The sequence below is a fragment of the Papaver somniferum genome, chromosome 8 (assembly GCF_003573695.1).
Source record: "Papaver somniferum cultivar HN1 chromosome 8, ASM357369v1, whole genome shotgun sequence".
NCBI classification, from domain to species: Eukaryota; Viridiplantae; Streptophyta; class Magnoliopsida; order Ranunculales; family Papaveraceae; genus Papaver; species Papaver somniferum.
Window position 1 is genome coordinate 2,139,387 of NC_039365.1, and position 19,087 is coordinate 2,158,473.

The 19,087-nt window shown below is 43.3% G+C and overlaps 2 protein-coding genes across 5 annotated transcripts; one reads left to right on the forward strand and one right to left on the reverse strand.

The window, feature by feature from the left end:
• Nucleotides 1-1,899: 1,899 nt before the first annotated feature.
• On the reverse strand, nucleotides 1,900-13,066 carry LOC113306807. 3 transcript variants are annotated; one of them, XM_026555726.1, is made up of 4 exons: nucleotides 12,812-13,066; nucleotides 12,548-12,603; nucleotides 2,895-3,042; nucleotides 1,900-2,825 (listed from the first exon to the last, which is right to left on the reverse strand). In XM_026555726.1, exons 2-4 carry the CDS (start codon nucleotides 12,568-12,570, stop codon nucleotides 2,568-2,570), a joined length of 429 nt encoding a protein of 142 aa, XP_026411511.1. In that variant the 5' UTR covers nucleotides 12,571-12,603; nucleotides 12,812-13,066; the 3' UTR covers nucleotides 1,900-2,567. The 3 variants fall into 3 exon arrangements, 2 of the variants coding, with proteins under 2 accessions (XP_026411511.1, XP_026411512.1); XM_026555727.1 differs by lacking the exon at nucleotides 12,812-13,066 and having other exon boundaries at nucleotides 12,548-12,753; XR_003338843.1 differs by lacking the exons at nucleotides 12,548-12,603; nucleotides 12,812-13,066 and having other exon boundaries at nucleotides 2,895-4,506.
• Nucleotides 13,067-17,152: 4,086 nt separating this feature from the next.
• Nucleotides 17,153-18,075, forward strand: LOC113302482 (heavy metal-associated isoprenylated plant protein 39-like). 2 transcript variants are annotated; one of them, XM_026551392.1, is made up of 3 exons: nucleotides 17,153-17,365; nucleotides 17,510-17,585; nucleotides 17,770-18,075. In XM_026551392.1, the coding sequence occupies exons 1-3, from the start codon at nucleotides 17,360-17,362 to the stop codon at nucleotides 17,931-17,933; spliced, it is 246 nt and encodes an 81-aa protein (XP_026407177.1). In that variant the 5' UTR covers nucleotides 17,153-17,359; the 3' UTR covers nucleotides 17,934-18,075. The 2 variants fall into 2 exon arrangements, with proteins under 2 accessions (XP_026407177.1, XP_026407176.1); XM_026551391.1 differs by having other exon boundaries at nucleotides 17,212-17,365; nucleotides 17,665-18,075.
• Nucleotides 18,076-19,087: the final 1,012 nt, after the last annotated feature.

Sequence of the window (19,087 nt, forward strand, 5' to 3'; positions counted from 1 at the left end):
CCAAATGCACATACCAGGCACACATGCCAAACGCGCCAAACATGGCCACTCACCCATGCGACGTGCTATACAGGCTAATTAGGGTTTCGACAAACCAAACCCTAATTTAGGCAAGACTTTCACACCAACATGCCAAAACTTCAGTGGCTATGGCTACGCGCACAACCATGTTAAAGGCATGCACGAGCCATGCCGCAATACCGCTAGCACAAGTTAAAGGCGCCACTACCAATTAAAGGTACCCATGATCGACGGCTACCTTTCCTCTTGATACGCAATCTCAGCCATCCAAGTTCTCCACCAAACTAACAAGATTGTGGCAACTTTTGAGCGACCATGCCGCCAAACGCTTTGGCCACGACATCAAATCCCAGTTTGGCCACGACGCCTAATTTCGGCCACAATTCCAAACCCTATCCTGGGCCACGACGCCAATCCTTAACTTTAATCACGGAGCCAAATCTTAACCTTGGCCATGCTACAACACTACAGACGTGGCCATGCCACAACTACTAGCATGCCGCCATGCCACGACTACTAGCATGTCGCTATGCCACGTCCACTGGCATGCCACCATGACACGTCTACTAGCATGTCGCTATGCCACGTCCAATGCCATTCCACCATGCCACGACTACTAGCATGCCGCCATGCCACGGCCACTGGCATGCCGTTATACCATGGCTCCACTAGGCGCTACTATGCCAATGGCGCCACTTCGTTATACAAAAAGATGCGACCATAATCAATGGCCACTCTTCCTCATGAGATGTAATCTCAGCCATCAAAATTCTCCACCGAGCCAGCTCGTGACAAGTTTTAGGAGACTAGCCAAAACGAGCCTAGCAACTCGTATGCTATTTACCTACGGTAAGCCTCTCATTTTTAACTTGCCACACGTAGAAAAGTGCTACATGTTTTCCACGAAAACACTCGAGACATCAAAACATGTCACAAACTGGGGGATACTCATCATGGTATTGGTCTGGAGGTTTACAGCATGCGGCGTGCAATACGCCCTTTACAGAAAGTATCATAAAACAGGGCGGTTAGTACTGTCAAGAAGTAATTATGTAAACGTATGTTTCATTATGGAAACATAAATTCCAGGCATTGCCCGTTACCTCCTTATTCCACTATCATTTCACTTCCCACGAGACCAGGGTACATTTTGTTGCGACTTGTATAAATAGGTCTCACCTATTTTCCACCAAACAACAAGTTTTAGTCAGGAGAACAATACAACATCCAGAAATCATCTGATAGATCTTCATTCACCTAGCCAGTTCAACTTTCTGATACAAGTCACAAAACACCCACACTTCCGGAATCAACTATTCTGGTCTCAACACTTTCTTCGCTTCCCTCCCTAAGACCAACCCTTATCCTTCACTTTGTGACCGAAGCAAGCCTGGAACGACCATTTCTTGGTTTAGGCCAGGATTGTACAGATTGATCTCTCGAATCAAAAGTACTCCCGTGCAGTACATTGTTTAGGGCTTAGATTTGTTTCTCACCCACACACCCAAAATTACCAAAATCAGCATAAACGGTTTTCACCCACAAATAATTGGTGACCACAGTGGGAGATTAATCTCTCGGTTACAATGTCAATTTCCAATTCCAAACTTCATTCTTCAACCAAGACATCAAGATGGTAGAAGCAAACGATACGTTGGGGGATCAACGACTCAGTTATCAGTTATTACACGATGAGGAATGACTGGGGACTTCTCACAGTCACAACGGCGTCGCCCATAAAACTCAGACTTACGCCCGGAAGATCCATTTTGCTGGGAGACCCTAAAATCGAGTAAGTCTTGTTAGAAAAAGTACATAATCTACTACTTCAAGTTTTCACATTGATAATAGAAACCGATAGCCATGTTATCCCCAAATTTCATCCCATACTTTCTAGCGTCATACAACATTCAAGGTTTCATGACTCTCCTGGAATATTTGTGCTACTTATAGTCGTGATCAAAACGACATTATTCTAAAATTCATTCCAAAGAATAATCCAAAACCCTCATAGATAACAATTATCTACCAATCCAAAATCCAAAAACTAGGCGTTTCGTTCGCCTTTCAAAAAAAAAACCTAAGCAAAAGAAGCCCTGAAGATCTTCAAGTAAAATCATTCAACAATAGCTTGCTCTTCTTAGAGAAATCCTCCTCCGCGCTTTGGAGAGCCACCCGTTTCAGCTTTTATTTTTTGGACAACCTTTCGATTTCCGCTTCCTGTTGATTGATCATGTCCGCGGAGGGGCCTTTGGTCGCCTCAGCCTGCAACTTTTGCATCTCGGTGAAATCCCCAACAAACCAGGGAGTGTTTAACTCAAAGTTTACGCACATTTCCAGGTAGAACTTCCAGCTCGAGATTACATCCTCGGAAACGGTATGGCCAGTCGCATTGCACATGTCGTCAGTCGAAGATAAGGATTCTTCCACGCGCCTGACTAGAGAGAACCGTCTAGTGATCTTTTTAGTTGTGGAGATATGTCCATACCTTTCCCATATCTTAGTGTATAATTTCGCATATTTTCCTGGCACACTGAAGCCTCCAATCAACACATGATCTGGAAAAGGAACCAAATATGGAGGGAAAAAATGGCGCACGCAACTGAATCTGTGACCGGCGGAGGATTCCTGACTACAATTGCGCCAACGGTCACCGAAGTACTTTGCACCATCTGGTTTGCAGCGATGTCTTCAACCTCCATTTCCAAATCACCAGCAGGCGCGGCTTCTACGGTTGGGGTCAAAGCTACATCTTCACCGTGATGAGTCTCCACCTCAGGGCCATCTTCAGAAACGGTTCCTCCCTGTGATATTACAGTTTAGTTTTGTTTCAAAAAAAATAAAAAAAGGAGAAGAAGAACGCGGAAACTTACCGACTCATCTACGGACTCGCTGGAGGAAGACTTAGTGCTACTTTCAGAAGTACTTCTAGCATCACCACTGGATCCCGAACGTTCCTCTTCTCCGGACTCTTCTTCATCTTCAAGAAACTTAGACGCCGATTTCTGATTGTGCGCGAGTCTGGAAAAGGGGTTCATGTTGTCAAGACCCTGAGTTGTGAAATAAAAGAAGAAAAGATGTTCAACCGAAATAGAAGATTTGTGTGAACCAGTCAAATCAAGAAGGATCCATGCATAACCGTATGTTGGAAGAACTGAAAGTCACGAGAGCTGACGAATCCAAATGAAAACCACCCGCACTATTTTTAGACCTTCGCTCCTTTTCCTGAGGACTGTCCACATCCGGGCTGAGAGATTTCCTCTTAACTGTAGGAAGCTCCTTCAACGATGGATGTTTCTACAAAACCGCAGGAGAAGGCTTGCCACGAGGATCTTTCACCACGTCATTCACAACTCCATGGATGGCAATAAACTCATCTTGCCAGAACATATTGTATTTGGAGGTCGTTGACGGGATTCGTTCTGAGAGCAGGAAAGGGAGGCTTCTACCCTGCGCAAGAACACTGGCATCAAGAGCAGCTGACAACAATTCTTTCAGAGCCTCCGACTGACGAAGAAACGGGACTCCTTGGTCAAAACCCATATGCCGAGCAGCGCTGTCAATATAATAAGGAACCGCCTTATAAGATCCCCTGAACAAAAATGGCACGTGTTCGGGTATACAACTTCGCATGAATATGATTTCTCCAACGCTCATATTCTCTCTAGCGGAAAGCAAAGTCATATTTGGGGCATCAACAAAAGTGTTTGGCTGAACTACGGACGCATGGATCAGGGCCCAAGGACGAAATTTAACTGCATATGCATTGTCGAGGAAGTCGATGAGCTTCGATCCAGATTTTGGACGCTTGTTCAACCAGCGGAGTATCCTGGAGCCTCCATAGGAATCAGGAAATGAAGCCAGCGGCTTAGGAGCATAATTTTTGAAATGCTCCCACAACCACGTTTGAAGAAAAGTGATGTGGACATACGAGTCTACTTTCATATGACCATTATAAGCATACATGTCCGCAGTCAAGTGATCCAGATGGGTGTACAAAGATCCAAGAAACAAGCCACTGATGGGGAGGACAACACCTTTCGCCAATTTGATAGCCAGTTTGATGAGATCCTGTCTTATCTCCTTATTTCCAGAGCCATCATGAAGAATATCTATGGATAGCCAAAGATCCAAAAATGCAGTGACATAGAGGGTACCGTTCATTTGATCCAGTTCCGAGCCTTTCGAAAACCACTCAGACACCCACCAGCCGTAAAATCAGTTCGTTTCGTAATCTTTCCTAACAAACCCTACCGACTTGGCGACAAGAATGGCACGCATTTGCTCTTCCTCACCAAACAAAGTAATGTCAAGGTTCCCTGTTATTGGAAGATTCAACAGGACGGCTACACTCTCAAAAGAAATAGTCATTTCACCCCCCTGCATATGGCCGTATGAGCATCCGGACACCATATGGAGATAAAAGTAACCAAACCCACGATGTCATTCCTGATTTGAAGTGTCGCAGAAGCCATGACCGCATTGATGATTTGCGCCCTGGTAAGACTATCTCTTACCCAGTCTTGAATTATCATGAACCACATCCATTCATCAAAAGAACGCAATGGACTTTGAAAAAGCCCTGAAGTCAATAGGAGAAGAAGGATACTCATTTTTCTGAAGACAAAATCGTATCACGCGCCCTAGCCGAACTGATTGGGCGTCTCCTTCATTTTCTGAACCACTCAGAAGGATAGCCACATATTTGGGATGGTTTCTCTTAACTGTTGTAGACGTTGTAAATAATTCCTCATCAGTGTTAGGCTTGGATTTTCTAACGTTTTTCGACATAGTGGCAGGACCATTCTCAGGTGACATCCTAACAAAATTTTCTTATACTGTTGTTGATGGTGGTTTTTAGCTTAGGGTCAAAATCGTAAAACTGTACATCTGACATGACGTCACTATGACCATTAGCACATTTATTGAATCAATCAGCATGTCTACGTAAAAATTATCGGGGCACCCTTTTTTTTAACATGGGTCATGTTCCACGACAGAACCCTTAACACTGACTGACATCATCTATGCCAAACCCTAATTTTTATACTACCGCGCCAAGGCATGCCAACCATGCCATCCGCACCACTGTGCCAATGTCATGCCAACCACCTTGCTGCGCCATACCATGCCGACCTTCCCTATGCGGTTACCAAAACGAAGGCGTGCGATGATCAACGACCACTCTTCCATCTTAGATACAAATCTTAGACGTCCAAGGTCGCCAAACAACGCATGGTAACCTTTGGCCCAAACCCTAGTTTTGGCCACGCCAAACCGCACCAAGGCATGCCATGCCACATGTGCCAATGGCATGCCAACCACCTTGCCGTGGCATACCATGCCGGCCTTCTCTATGCGGCTAACAAAACGAAGACGTGCAATGATCAACGTCCACCCTTCCATCTTAGATGCAAATCTTAGCTGTCCAAGGTCGCCAAACAACGCATGGTAACCTTTTGCCCAACGCCAAAACCCTAGTTTGGCCGCGCCTAAACCACGCGAAGGCATGCCGACCATGCCACATGTGCCAATGGCATGCCGCGCCATCCACCTTGACGCGCCTAAGCCATGCCATGCCGGCCTTCCCTTCACGGCTGCCAAAACGAAGGCGTGCGATAATCAATGACCACACTTACATCTTAAATGCAAATCTCAGCCGTCCAAGGTCATCAACCAATGCATGGTAACCTTTGTACCAACGCCAAAACCTTAGTTTGGCCGCGCCTAAACCACGCAAAGGCATGTCGACCATGCCACATGTGCCAATGGCATGCCGCTCCATCCACCTTGCCGCGCCTAAGCCATGCCATACCTTCCTTCCCTTCGCGGCTCCCAAAACGAAGGCGCGCGATGATCAATGGCCACCCTTCCATCTTATATGCAAATATTAGCCGTCCAAGGTCGCCAAACAACGCATGGTAATCTTTGGCCCAACGCCAAAACCCTAGTTTGGCCGCGCCTAAACCACGCCAAGTCATGCCGACCATGCCACATGTGCCAATTGCATGCCGCGCCATCCACCTTGCCGCGCCTAAGCCATGCCATTCCGGCCTTCCCTTCACGGCTGCAAAAACGAAGGCGTGCGACAATCAACGACCACCCTTCCATCTTAGATGCAAATATCAGCCGTCTAAGGTCACCAACCAACGCATGGTAACCTTTGGCCCAACGCCAAAACCCTAGTTTGGCCGCGCCTAAACCACACCAAGGCATGCCGACCATGCCACATGTTCCAATGGCATGTCGCATCATCCACCTTGCCGTGCCTAAGCCATGCCATGCCGGCCTTCCCTTCACGGCTGCCAAAACAAAGTCGTGCGACAATCAACGACCACCCTTCCATCTTAGATGCAAATCTCAGCCTTCCAAGGTCACCAACAAACACATGGTGACCTTTGGCCCAATGCCAAAACCCTAGTTTTGGTCACGCCCAAACCGCGCCAAAGCATGCCTGCCATGCCACATGTGACAATGCCATGCCAGCCACCTTGCCGCGCCATACCATGCCGACCTTCCCTATGCGGTTACCAAAACAAAGGCTTGCGACGATCAAAGGTCATCCTTCCATCTAAGATGCAAATCTTAGCCGTACAAGGTCGCCAACCAACACATGGTAACCTTTGGCCCAAAACCCTAGTTTTGGTCATGCCCAAACCGCGCCAAGGCATGCCAGCCATGCCACATGTGCCAATGACATGACAACCACCTTGCCGCGCCATACCATGCCGTCCTTCCCTATGCGTCTACCAAAACAAAGGCTTGCGAATATCAAAGACCACTTTTCCATCTAAGATGCAGATCTTAGCCGTCCAAGGTTATCCGCTAATGCATGGCAACCTTTGGCCCGGCACCAAGCTCTAGTTTGGTCGCGCCCAAACAAATCCAAAACCCTAACTTTTGGCCACGCCTAAACTAGGCCATATTAAAGCCGTACCGGCCATGCTTTCATGCCACTGGCTACCAAACGAAGGGTTGCAATAATCAAGTGTTACCCTTCCTCTCAAGATGCAAAATCTCGACCATCGAAGGTCACCACCGAGCCGGTAAGTCTCCCAAGCTCAAATTGCCGAACAAAAACATGCTACATGTTTTCCACGAAAACACTCGTGACATCAACACATGTCACAAACTGGGGGATGCTCATTGGGTATTGGTTTGGCGGTTTACAACGTGCGGCGTACACTACGCCCGTTATAATACAATGTCATAAGGATGAGGCGGTTAGTAAATACAAGGAGTAATGGTGAAACGCTTTATTTTATGGAACATCAATTCCAGGCGTTACCGGTTACCACCTCCTCCTATTTACTCATCCGTTTTCCATTTCTTACGAGACCAGAGTACGTTTCACTTCGACTTGTATAAATAGGTCTTACCTATTTCCACCGAACAACAAGTTCAGGTCAGGAGGATACAACACTTAGAAAACATTTGCTAGCTTTCCATCTGTTAGCTTCACACTTTTTGATACAAGTCGTGAAACAACTACTCTTCCAGAATCAACTAATCTGGTCTCAACACTCTCTTCGCTTCCCTCCCCAAAACCAACCCTTCTCCTTCACTTGTAACCGAAGCAAGTATGGAATGGCAATTTCTTGGTTAAGGATGGATTTATACAGATTGAAATCTCGAACCTAAACTACTCCCTTGCAGTACTTGGGATGATTTTTCCTAATTGTGGCGGATGTTGTAAAGAACTCATCATATATGTTTGGCTTGGAATTGCCAACATATTTCGGTACGGTAGAACTTTTCTCAAATGACATCCTAACGAAATTCTCTCACGCTACTTTCACCTTCGAAATAACTACAATGGAACAATACGAAGAGAAATTATTATGGAAAATGCATGAAAATTATTTTATCATACACAGGAGATCCATCCGGGACGCAAACCAATTTGTTGCAGAGTCATAATGCGCATCAGCAAAGAAATAGGGACTGACAGACCCTGCATCACTACCTCATGCCAAGGCCGTACCCTGCAGCAGGAAATTTACGCCCGGACGAGGAGGCGCTCCCCACCGTGGGAACAATACACACGGATACACCAGGAAAAGGGAGGAAACCCTAGGAGCTAGGTTTTCACGGGAAGGGAATGATAGTTACTAGCTCATGCATGCCTACTTTACACAGTAATTGAGGTGGCCAACATTATTACGGTATTCACGCCTAAATGTTACTACAAGTTCACGCAAAGTTTATTTACGCCTAGGATTCATACCAACACAAAAGAAAAATATTTTTACAAGTTCATGAAAAGGTACGCCTACATCTAGGATTTGCACTAACACAAGAAAACAAGAAAAACAAGTTAAAGAGGAAGTGCTGGAAGACATACCTAGGATTCGCTCGTCCGTTTTACTGTTACCACACGACCAGAATAAAAAAAAATAAATAAAGGTATAAAATAAAAGGAGAGTCCGGCCCCCTTTTATAGGCATAGTACTTGGGAGTTTGAATAAGGAAAGGACTTCATATTTGAGTCAAGTAAGGAAAAGAGGCAACCGGACCCGCGAAGACAAATCACCATGCCAAGCCGTCCGCGCATGCTTTGCCTCACCAAACCGCGCCATTGCCTTGGCCCCACCATGCCAAGCCTCCCGCACCATGCCTTGGCCCCACCACACCAAGCCGTCCACATGATTTTCCTCACCAAACCACGCCTTGCCTTGGCCCCACCATGCCAAGAAGTCCACACCATTTCCTTGGACCCACCATGCCAAGCCGTCCGCGCCATTACCTTGGCCCCACCATGCCAAGCCGTTCGTGCCATGACTTGCCACGCCAACATCAAGAACTCGCCAAGCCAGCGTCATGATGTTCCCTAACCCAGCCAAAGTGATACATGGCCAGACTAAGCCGACGATATTCATCTCACCACTTCACGGTCTACACCACAAATAAAATCTACGCAAGGCTGCCAAACATGAGGACCATGAACTCTCCTTACCTCTCGAAAAAGGTTAGTCGGACTTTCCTGACCATCTTTTCATGACCTGTCATTTCGATTTTTTTCCTCGCCTGTCACCATCTTATGCTTACCTCGCAACAATGCTCCTGTTCCGAGCTAAGCAGGGGACTTAATGTTGATGGTGGTTTTTAGCTTAGGGTCAAAATCGTAAAACTGTACATCTGACATGACGTCACTATGACCATTAGCACATTTATTGAATCAATCAGCATGCCTACGTAAGAATTACCGGGTAACCTTTTTTTTACATGGGTCATGTTCCACGGAAGATGCCTTAATACTAACTGACATCATCTAAGCCAAACTCTAATTCTCATGCTACCGCGCCAAGGCATGCCAACCATGCCAGCCGCACAACCGTGTCGATGGCATGCCAACCACCTTGCTGCGCCATACCATGCCGGACTTCCCTATGCGTCTACCAAAACGAAGGCGTGCGATGATCAACGACCACGCTTCAATCTTAGATGCAAATCTTAGCCGTCAAAGGTCGCCATACAACGCATGGTAACCTTTGACCCAACACCCTAGTTTGGGCCACTCCAAACCGCGCCAAGGCATGCCATGTCACATGTGCTAATGGCATGCCAACCACCTTGCCGCGTCATACCATGCCGGCCTTCCCTATGCGGCAACCAAAACGAAGGCGTGCGATGATCAACGACCACCCTTCAATCTGAGATGCAAATCTTAGCCGTCCAAGGTCGCCAGACAACGCATGGTAACCTTTGGCCCAAAACCCTAGTTTTGGCCACGCCAAACCGCGCCAAGGCATGCCATGTCACATGTGCTAATGGCATGTCAACCACCTTGCCGCGTCATACCATGCCGGCCTTCCCTATGCGACAACCAAAACGAAGGCGTGCGATGATCAACGACCACCCTTCAATCTGAGATGCAAATCTTAGCCGTCCAAGGTCGCCAGACAACGCATGGTAACCTTTGGCCCAAAACCCTAGTTTTGGCCACGCCAAACCGCGCCAAGGCATGCCATGCCACATGTGCCAATGACATACCGCGCCTAAGCCATGCCATGCCAGCCTTCCCTTCACGACTGCCAAAACGAAGGCATGCGACAATCAACGACCACCCTTCCATCTTAGATGCAAATCTCAGCCATCCAAGGTCACCAACCAATGTATGGTAACTTTTGGCCCAACGCCAAAACCCTAGTTTGGCCGCGCCTAAACTACGCCAAGGCATGCCGACCATGCCACATGTGCCAATGGCATGTCTCGCTATCCATCTTGCCGCGCCTAAGCCATGCCACGCCGGCCTTCCCTTCGCGGCTACCAAAACGAAGGCGTGCGATTATCAACAGCCACCCTTCCATCTTAAATGAAAATCTTAGCCGTCCAAGGTCGCCAAATAACGTATGGTAACCTTTGGCCCAACACCAAAACCCTAGTTTGGTCGCGCCTAAACCACGCCATGGAATGCCTACCATGCCACATGTGCCAATGGCGTGTCGCGCCGTCCACCTTGCCGCGCCTAAGCCATGCCATGCCGGCCTTCCCTTCACGGCTGCCAAAACGAAGGCGCGCGACAATCAACGGCCACCCTTCCATCTTAGATGCAAATCTCAGCCGTCCAAGGTCACCAACCGACGCATGGTAACCTTTGGCCCAACGCCAAAACCCTAGTTTGGCCGCGCCTAAACCACGCCAAGGCATGCCGACCATGCCACATGTGCCAATGGCATGCCGCGCCATCCACCTTGTCGCGCCTAAGCCATGCCATGTCGTCCTTCACGTCACGGATGCAAAACGAATGCGTGCGACAATCAATGACCACCCTTCCATCTTAGATGCAAATCTCAGCCGTCCAAGGTCACCAACCAACGCATGGTAACCTTTGGCCCAACGCCAAAGCCCTAGTTTTGGTCACACCCAAACCGCGCCAAGGCATGCCGGCCATGCCACATGTGCCAATGGCATGCCAGCTACCTTGCCGCGCCATACCATGCCGGCCTTCCATATGCGGTTACTGATAACAAAAGCTTGCGACGATCAACGACCATCCTTCCATCTAAGATGCAAATCTTAGCCGTCCAAGGTCGCCAACCAATGCATGGTAACCTTTGGCCCAAAACCCTAGTTTTGTTCACGCTCAAACCGCGCCAAGGCATGCCGGCCATGCCACATGTGCCAATGGCATGCCATACACTTTGTCGCGCCATACCATGCCGGCCTTCCCTATGCGGTTACCAAAACAAAGGCTGGCGACGATCAACAGACATCCTTCCATCTAAGATGCAAATATTAGCCGTACAAGGTCGCCAACCAATGCATGATAACCTTTGGCCCAACACCAAAACCTTTGTTTTGGTCACGCCCAAACCGCGCCAAGGCATGCCAGCCATGCCACATGTGAGAATGGCATGCCAACCACGTTGCTGCGCCATACCATGTCGGCCTTCCCTATGCGGCTACTAAAACAAAGGCTTGCGAAGTTCAATGACCACTTTTCCATCTAAGATGCAGATCTTAGCCGTCCAAAGTTACCACCTATCGCATGGAAACCTTTGGCCCGATGCCAAACCCTAGTTTGGTCGCGCCCAAATAAAGCCAGAAAACCTTAACTTTTGGCTGCGCCTAAACTAGGCCATATTAAAGTCGTACCGGCCATGCTTTCATGCCACTAGCTACCAAACGAAGGGTTGCAATAATCAACGGCTACCCTTCCTCTCAAGATGCAAAATCTCGACCGTCGAAGGTCACCACCGAGCCGACAAGTCTCCCAAGCTCAACTTGTCGAACAACAACATGCTACATGTTTTCCACGAAAACACTCGAGACATCAACATATGTCACAAACTGGGGGATGCTCATTGGGTATTGGTTTGGCGGTTTACAGCGTGCGGCGTACACTACGCCCGTTATAAGACAATGTCATAAGGATGAGGCGGTTAGTAAATACAGGGAGTAATGGTGAAACGCTTTCTTTTATGGAACATCAATTTCAGGCGTTACCAGTTACCACCTCCTCCTATTTACTCATCCGTTTTCCATTTCTTACGAGACCAGAGTACGTTTCACTTAGCCTTGTATAAATAAGTCTTACCTATTTCCACCGAACAACAAGTTCAGGTCAGGAGGATACAACAATCAGAAAATATTTGCTAGCTTTCCATCTGTTAGCTTCCCACTTTCTGATACAAGTCGTGAAACAACTACTCTTCCAGAATCAACTATTCTGGTCTCAACATTCTCTTCGCTTCCCTCCCAAAAACCAACCCTTCTCCTTCACTTTGTAACCGAAGCAAGTTTGGAACGGTCATTTCTAAGTTTAGACCGGATTTGTACAGATTGATCTCTCGAATCTAAAGTACTCCCTTACAGTACATTGTTTATGGGCTAAACTCGTTTCTCACCCACACACCCGAATTTATCAAAATCAACAGAGAATTTTACTATTTTAAAGAAATTATTATATTATCGAGTATTATATTAAAAAAAAATTAGTGTACAAAAAAAATAATTAGTTTCACAATCAAAGTCTAAAGATCTATAAATAATCATTTACTATTATGGGAGATTTGAAGCTTACCCTTGCACCGAAAACATCCCCATCTTGATTGGCAGTATCAATGTATCATATTGGGTCTGTAAAATCAAAACTTTTAGGCTATAACTAATTTAAGAAATGAAAACAAAAGGAAAAAAACGGAAATTGTTAGCAAACTACCGATCCAGAGTAACAAAGAAAAGAAATTGGTGGAATAATGAACCCTACTTGTGCATCAGATCTTTGTAATTAACTACTTAAATATTTGAAATCGGTGTAGAATCAAACAATATTATTTTTACTAACCGAGACTTTCCCTTCCTTTTTTCCCAAATCAAGCAAAATTTCTTCAACCGGATCTGCTCAATATCATAATCAAATAAGAATTAACCAAACTTTGCAAGCCCAAAAGGAATCAAGACTTCAAAATCAGAAAATCTTATTTTGACATGGAGTTAGCAGAAGATCAATAGTGTCAACGGAAAATGAAAATATATTTTCCCTTGGATCTAAAACTGAAAATGTGAAGGAAAGAAAAAGGAAGAGGGAACCAGAGAGAGAAGACGGGGAAACGGAGAGAGAGAGTGATTATTCTTAACCGAGAAAGGGAATATGTACGGGTCTAACGGGGAGGTTTGCACAGTTAGACTAGAATTTTAATTTATTAATTTATTTACTAATAATAAAAATAAGTTACTACGTTTTTTTGCGACACCTAAAATGTTCACTGAAGCAATAGATCGCCTTTTTGCCGCACACCCAACCCTGGTGAGGCAAAACCCCGTTATTTTGCCACAGCAGTTGTTTTGATGTGGCTACATTTTTGTTTTTGCCACATCATGATTTAAGTATAGAAATATAACCATTTTTCCACATACACTGAAGTAGCTAGTGTGGCTATAAAATGTGATTCTTGTAGTATCTTCGCAATAGTTTCATATGCGCGAGTTAATGGCTCATTTCCAATTGCTGACATGGAGTTAGAAAAGATGTCGGATGACTGCTCCATAGAAAAGATGACTGAAGGTTCTTCAGTGAGAAGAATATCATCATCATCGCTAGAGTGAGAATTTGAAGAAGAGGGAGAAGGTGCTTTCCGCTTCTTTAAAGGATTCTTAGAAGAGGGTTTATAAGCAGTCTTCTTGTCGCGAAGTACACCCTTACCTTTGACACCTACAACTTCTCCAGAACCACCAATCTCTCCAGCTTCAATCTTCGCACACAAATGAAGATAAGAAACAGAGACAACAATAATGTTAAAATTAAACAAAGAATATTTCTTACTCCATTATCGTGCGAAGATGACGAATGAGGTGATTTTTTAGACTTCTTTGACTATTTGGAAAGTTGGTACCAAAGAAAGTGGTAAGAAAAAGATAAAAGAATTAAAATAAAATAAAAAAGGGAGAGTTGAAATTAACATACCACACCAGATTCTTCAGGCCATCTGAATACCCAAGGGTCATAAGCGGGTAATCCCGTAGGAAGAGGAAGAGTTGAGCCATCTTCGCTTCTTCCATATGTAGGGGCCTACATAAATGATGGGATAACCCAACCATCGAGTATCGTTTGACCTACGAGCGGTGATAATCGTAGAGTCATGAAAATCAACATCTCGCATGATTTTTTCATTCTCCGCGATACCGTCTTTCCTTGACTAGGGCAAATACCACATTTGGATGTGTTATTCTTCATAACGGTAACATCATAGTTCTTGAAAAAAAAATTAAATGGTGTAATCGGCAGGATTAATTTCCTTATGTAGATGTTCTGGATTTCGTACCTCAAAAAATGGGTAAAGAGATTCTAGTCCTGCTGTGCGACGAGCGTATTCCATGGTTATCCTAATGCTATCACCGCTCAGTTGAAAAATTCCACGCGAGAACCTCACATCAGATATAATTCCATAAAATAAGGGAATTTGATGGTTATAGAGAGGAATAGGAAGACCAGCGAGAAGTTGTCCCACTGAAATAATGATCTTCTGGTCATTCCATTCTTCAAGAGAAAATGATTCAGGTCCAAGTGTAGAAGAGGTTTTGAGCCAGCAGGGGTGCATAGTGAGAAGCCCCTTGCACCAAATTCTTTTTTAAATTTATCAAATGCTCTTTCGTTCTTCCAACCAGCTTGAGGCATTTCTTAGTATGGGAATGAGAGATAATGAAAAAATAATCAAAGATGATCAGATAAATTAAGATCGGGGTGATGATCAGAATACGAGAAGTAAAACAGAGGTAAAACACGAAGATAAAGAAGGGAAAGGGTAAAAGATAATGGCAAGATCAGCTTCAAGGGTTGAACCAGAAAAATAACAGCAAAAGAAAAATAGTTGCAGAGAGGGGGAAGAAAGAGTAAAAAGAAAGAAGAAAGAAGAAGATCGAGAGTAAATAAATATTTACTCCCAATTCCCAAGATATTAACCCTATTAATGCGATGATTGAAAACGAATAGATAAGAAGAAGCGGTTACAAGAGACGTGTCAGATGACGAGTGGATGAGAAGACACGCGTAAGTTGACATGCTTAAATTAAGAAAATATGTCGGCAGGGAAGAATACGAAAACATGAACGGGTGCAGAAAAATAAATTGAAGTTTCTCATATCGCTATCTTCTTCCAAAGAAACGACATGAGAAGAGGAAAAATGTAGACACAGAATACCGCATATTAATAACGCGTGCGAAGTACTGATTATCAAGACCAAGTGAAGACAATCGCATACATCTTATTCAAAATGACGCATCGGATGACGTCAGCTTAATCCCGAGAAAAGTGTGAAGAGCCATGCGATGTTATAGAGCACATGCGAAAAGAGTCAATATATTAACGCACGCTAGATCCTAAAATAAGGGCTTTATTAGCTGTCATCCACTATGTAAATCCCTATATAAGGGACCGAGCGACCTTGTATTGAGGGAGATCTTTTTTTGAGAATTTAGACAAGGAATTTAGGAGAAAGAAAGGTTGTTTGTTCTCCAAGTTAGAGTTATGTTGTAATTTTGTATCCAAATTAAAGATCCAATGAATGAATTTAGACAAGGAATTTAGGAGAAGACGTGTCTTTTCAAAATATCCTTAATCGACAAAAGAGGTGCCTTTTTAGATATAAAATACTGAGTTGTAAGGATACTTCAATCCAAAGATATCTTTTCGTATTACTAGTTACCCGATTGATCTTTTCACAAACCATTCATTCAATTCTACAGATTTACCAAGAGTAGTGTCTTTTCTCAATATTTCTGTACACAAACATGTATCTCTTTGTAAAAGGAACAATTAATATTTTCCATGTGGCTTATTTTTATTGGAAAAAATATAAGGGGTGTTGTGGTTCCGACACGTTAGCAAAATCATTCTCCTTTATATTAAGAAGAATTGATAGTGCAGAAAACAGACCTTGCCAACCTAACTACAGGTGCAAGCCACATAGCCATTTCCTTGCCATAACGGTATTACCTGCTTGTATTTCCCGAATGCTTGCAGTGTTACAACTTTTATTTTAGAATCTAGATACTTTATATGTAGATAAACATATGAGATGGTGGTGATAACTGAAGTTACAGATTTTTTATCTACAAATGGCATGTCCAATACGTGGCATTCAGCCATCGGTTCTGTATATCCATTCATGTGGGGTCCATCATTCAAAAGATTTTGTCATTCTTGGGTATAAGGTCTATATTTGGATACACCTAGTTATCTAGGTTTGGTCTAACCAAATTTGTCAGTGTCTTAGCTAGTCGCTTCCTTTTGCCCATTCCTTTGTCCAGGTGATCTTTGCTACAAATGAAAGTTGCATAGCTTTGCGAATTTATTTGGAGGACGATCTTTTAGTTTAGAGCACCCAAAGCCCAGTTGGTGCTTAGAATTTGTAAGCACACACCAAGAGAAAACATACACCCATGTAACTAGATTTAACAAAGTCTAACACCAATATATACATTTTTTTTTTTTGAAAACTCATCTAATACCAAGAGAAAATAATATTTGTAGTGATGACATTAATCCATCATCAGACTACTTTGGATTGGTCGACTATTTCTAATTCTATCTACAAATTCCATGACATCAAAAGCTTGACTGGAAAACAAAACCCAAGCCAAGCTACATGGGTTTGACACAGAGCCAGTACTTATTGGGCTCATAAGTCAGTATTGCATGATTGTCAATGTGTATGTCAACAAGGAGAAGACAGTGAGGGGAGTGTTCTGTGGAACGGTGCGTAATTTCGCAATGTGAATCTTTCATTTGTATTTTTGGCATTTGAACCTTGTATCATGAAACTTTTGACTCAATGCTCTTGTTAATGCAAAACTGAAGACATGATGATATCAATGCACGGTATAATAACTGAGTATACGTTTTATACGACTGTCTCTTGATTTTACTGTTATTTTGAACAGTCACCTTCCTGCGTCTTACTTGGTGGACGATAAGAATTCGATTGCGTTCTTGGAAGGAGACATGAACAAGTGGCTGGACTACTTGATCGAGACTTGAACTAGTCTTGGTCAACAAAAATTATAAAATGGTGGAAATTTTGTAACTATCCGGAAGTTGTTTTCATTTATAGTCGGTAAATGTTGAGAGAGTGAGAGGCAGACCAATTACATTGGTGTTTCCTATTTTCTTACCGAAAAACATATGTCATCGGTGGTTCAGAGTGTGATGTTTGGACCATCAAGTTGATTACTGGGAGTTGGTAATTCCCCAACTTGACTAAATTTCCACAATTTAAATAGTTGTGTTCCTCCCTTTCTTTTTCTCCACTCAATCTCTCGATTTTTCTTCTTCGAATCTCCAATCGAGTCTCTATTTTCTCAACGTCAGGCATCTCAAAAGTATCAGACGAATTAATGCAGGTGAGTAAACTCTCTAAACGCATGAGATTGGTAAAGTCTTTTTCAGTTTGATGATGGTTTTGCAAGATATTTCAAATATTTAGTTTTCAAGCTTCACACAATCTAGTTTTATAATGTTTGATGCGTGTTCTTTTGTTGTTACAGAAAGCAGTGTTGAAATTAGATGTACATGATAACAAAACCAAACAAAAGGCCTTAAAATCTGTTTCTGGCCTTGAAGGTAATACAAGTTTTCACCTCACCCTCTCAACGAAGGGTTCTCACTTCTCACATTTCTTTTCTTGTCATTATGTTCGTAGGAGTTAATTCAGTATCTATAGACATGGAAGCGAAGAAGATAACAGTAATCGGGGATGTTGATCCAGTAATGATAGTGTGCAAACTAAGAAAAATTTGTTTTGCAGACATAGTGTCTGTTGGTGCTAACAAAGAACCTGAGAAGAAAAAGGATCCGTGCGAGACAAATATAGCAGACCTCATTTGTGCTTTAAGCAAGGCTAACTATGATCCTTGTCATGCAAGTGGTTATTATGTTGAAAACAACCCTAATTCTTGTGTTATTTCTTAATATAAATTTCATTTGGAGATGAATAAAAATTGTTATATATGTCTGCAACAAAATGAAATTGCGCTCGGCTGAAAAACCCTTTTTGTAAGGTTACACTGAAATGAAATTTTATGAAATTGTGTTATATTTCCATAAATATCAATTTTTTGTTGTCATCCTGATCCTTGTCTTTTAAGGTGCACATATTGTTGCTCATTTCATACTATCTAGGGGTACGAGCTGTTTTTGGGCATTTACTCTTTCTTGAAGTTATGATAAAATGGATTCTTTAGCATGCTCTTCAAACTTCCAAGGGTTTGAAATACCGAGTTGGTAACCACCTCTTATAAATAGATTGCCTAATCAGAAATCTATTTCATTTTCTACCGAATAAAAACTGAAATTGTCTTCAGGAAGTAGAAAAAATGAATTCAAATTGAACTGAGTTATCCTTGATCCAGTTTCATTAAAATATATGTATAGAACACCAAGTTATTTAGACGAATAATAGCTCATCACCTAGCAGTAGCCGCTTCATTGGTTAAACATACTAAACAAACTAGTCCTACACTTCAAATAACTAACTCAACTGGATGAAGTAATTATTGTACCAAACCTATTTAAATACTCAACTATGTTATCACTTTGATTAAAGTATCTAGGATGAAATCCTTATCACGATACATTGTCGTTGGTGTCTGGTTCAACGGCATAAAAGTTGGTGCTAATGATGGATTCCACCCACTAAAATTAACTCAATTCATTACAACTTGGTTTATTAATGTCGAATCTAGTTATTGATTGAATTTATATAGAGATATTTTCCGGAACTTCTTCTTTCCGTGCTCTCTGAGCATTCGTATAGAAAATCCAGTCTCATTCTCATCATCTTAATCTGTTCACAATCCTCTTAGCGATAATGGCAGTCGAGGATATTATTGTTGGTGGTGCATCAGGAATCCTGAAAAGGCTGGTTTCTGTTGTTGTCGGTGAGATTAGTGTTGGAGAAAATGAGTTATTTAATAAATGGATTTTTGGTCTTGGTGTGGTTTGATCTCATGACCTAAGGGTTTTAAGGATACTCACTAATTTTTGAGTAAATGAAATGGAACCTTTAGTCCCACATTGTGAAAAACTAAAGAGGTGCTCCACTATATAACCATGTGCTCATGGAT

What these genes read in the sequence shown, in the direction of transcription:
- LOC113306807 (XM_026555726.1), bottom strand. Translation starts at nt 12,570, where the DNA reads ATGGGGATGTTTTCGGTGCAAGG. An exon ending in GGGATGTTTTCGGTGCAAGG is followed by an intron (nt 3,043 to 12,547) that starts GTAAGCTTCAAA and finishes CCCCTTTTCCAG; the next exon opens with ACTCGCGCACAATCAGAAAT. An exon ending in GCGAGTCCGTAGATGAGTCG is followed by an intron (nt 2,826 to 2,894) that starts GTAAGTTTCCGC and finishes GTAATATCACAG; the next exon opens with GGAGGAACCGTTTCTGAAGA.
- LOC113302482 (XM_026551391.1), top strand. An exon ending in ATCTGTTTCTGGCCTTGAAG is followed by an intron (nt 17,586 to 17,664) that starts GTAATACAAGTT and finishes TTATGTTCGTAG; the next exon opens with GAGTTAATTCAGTATCTATA.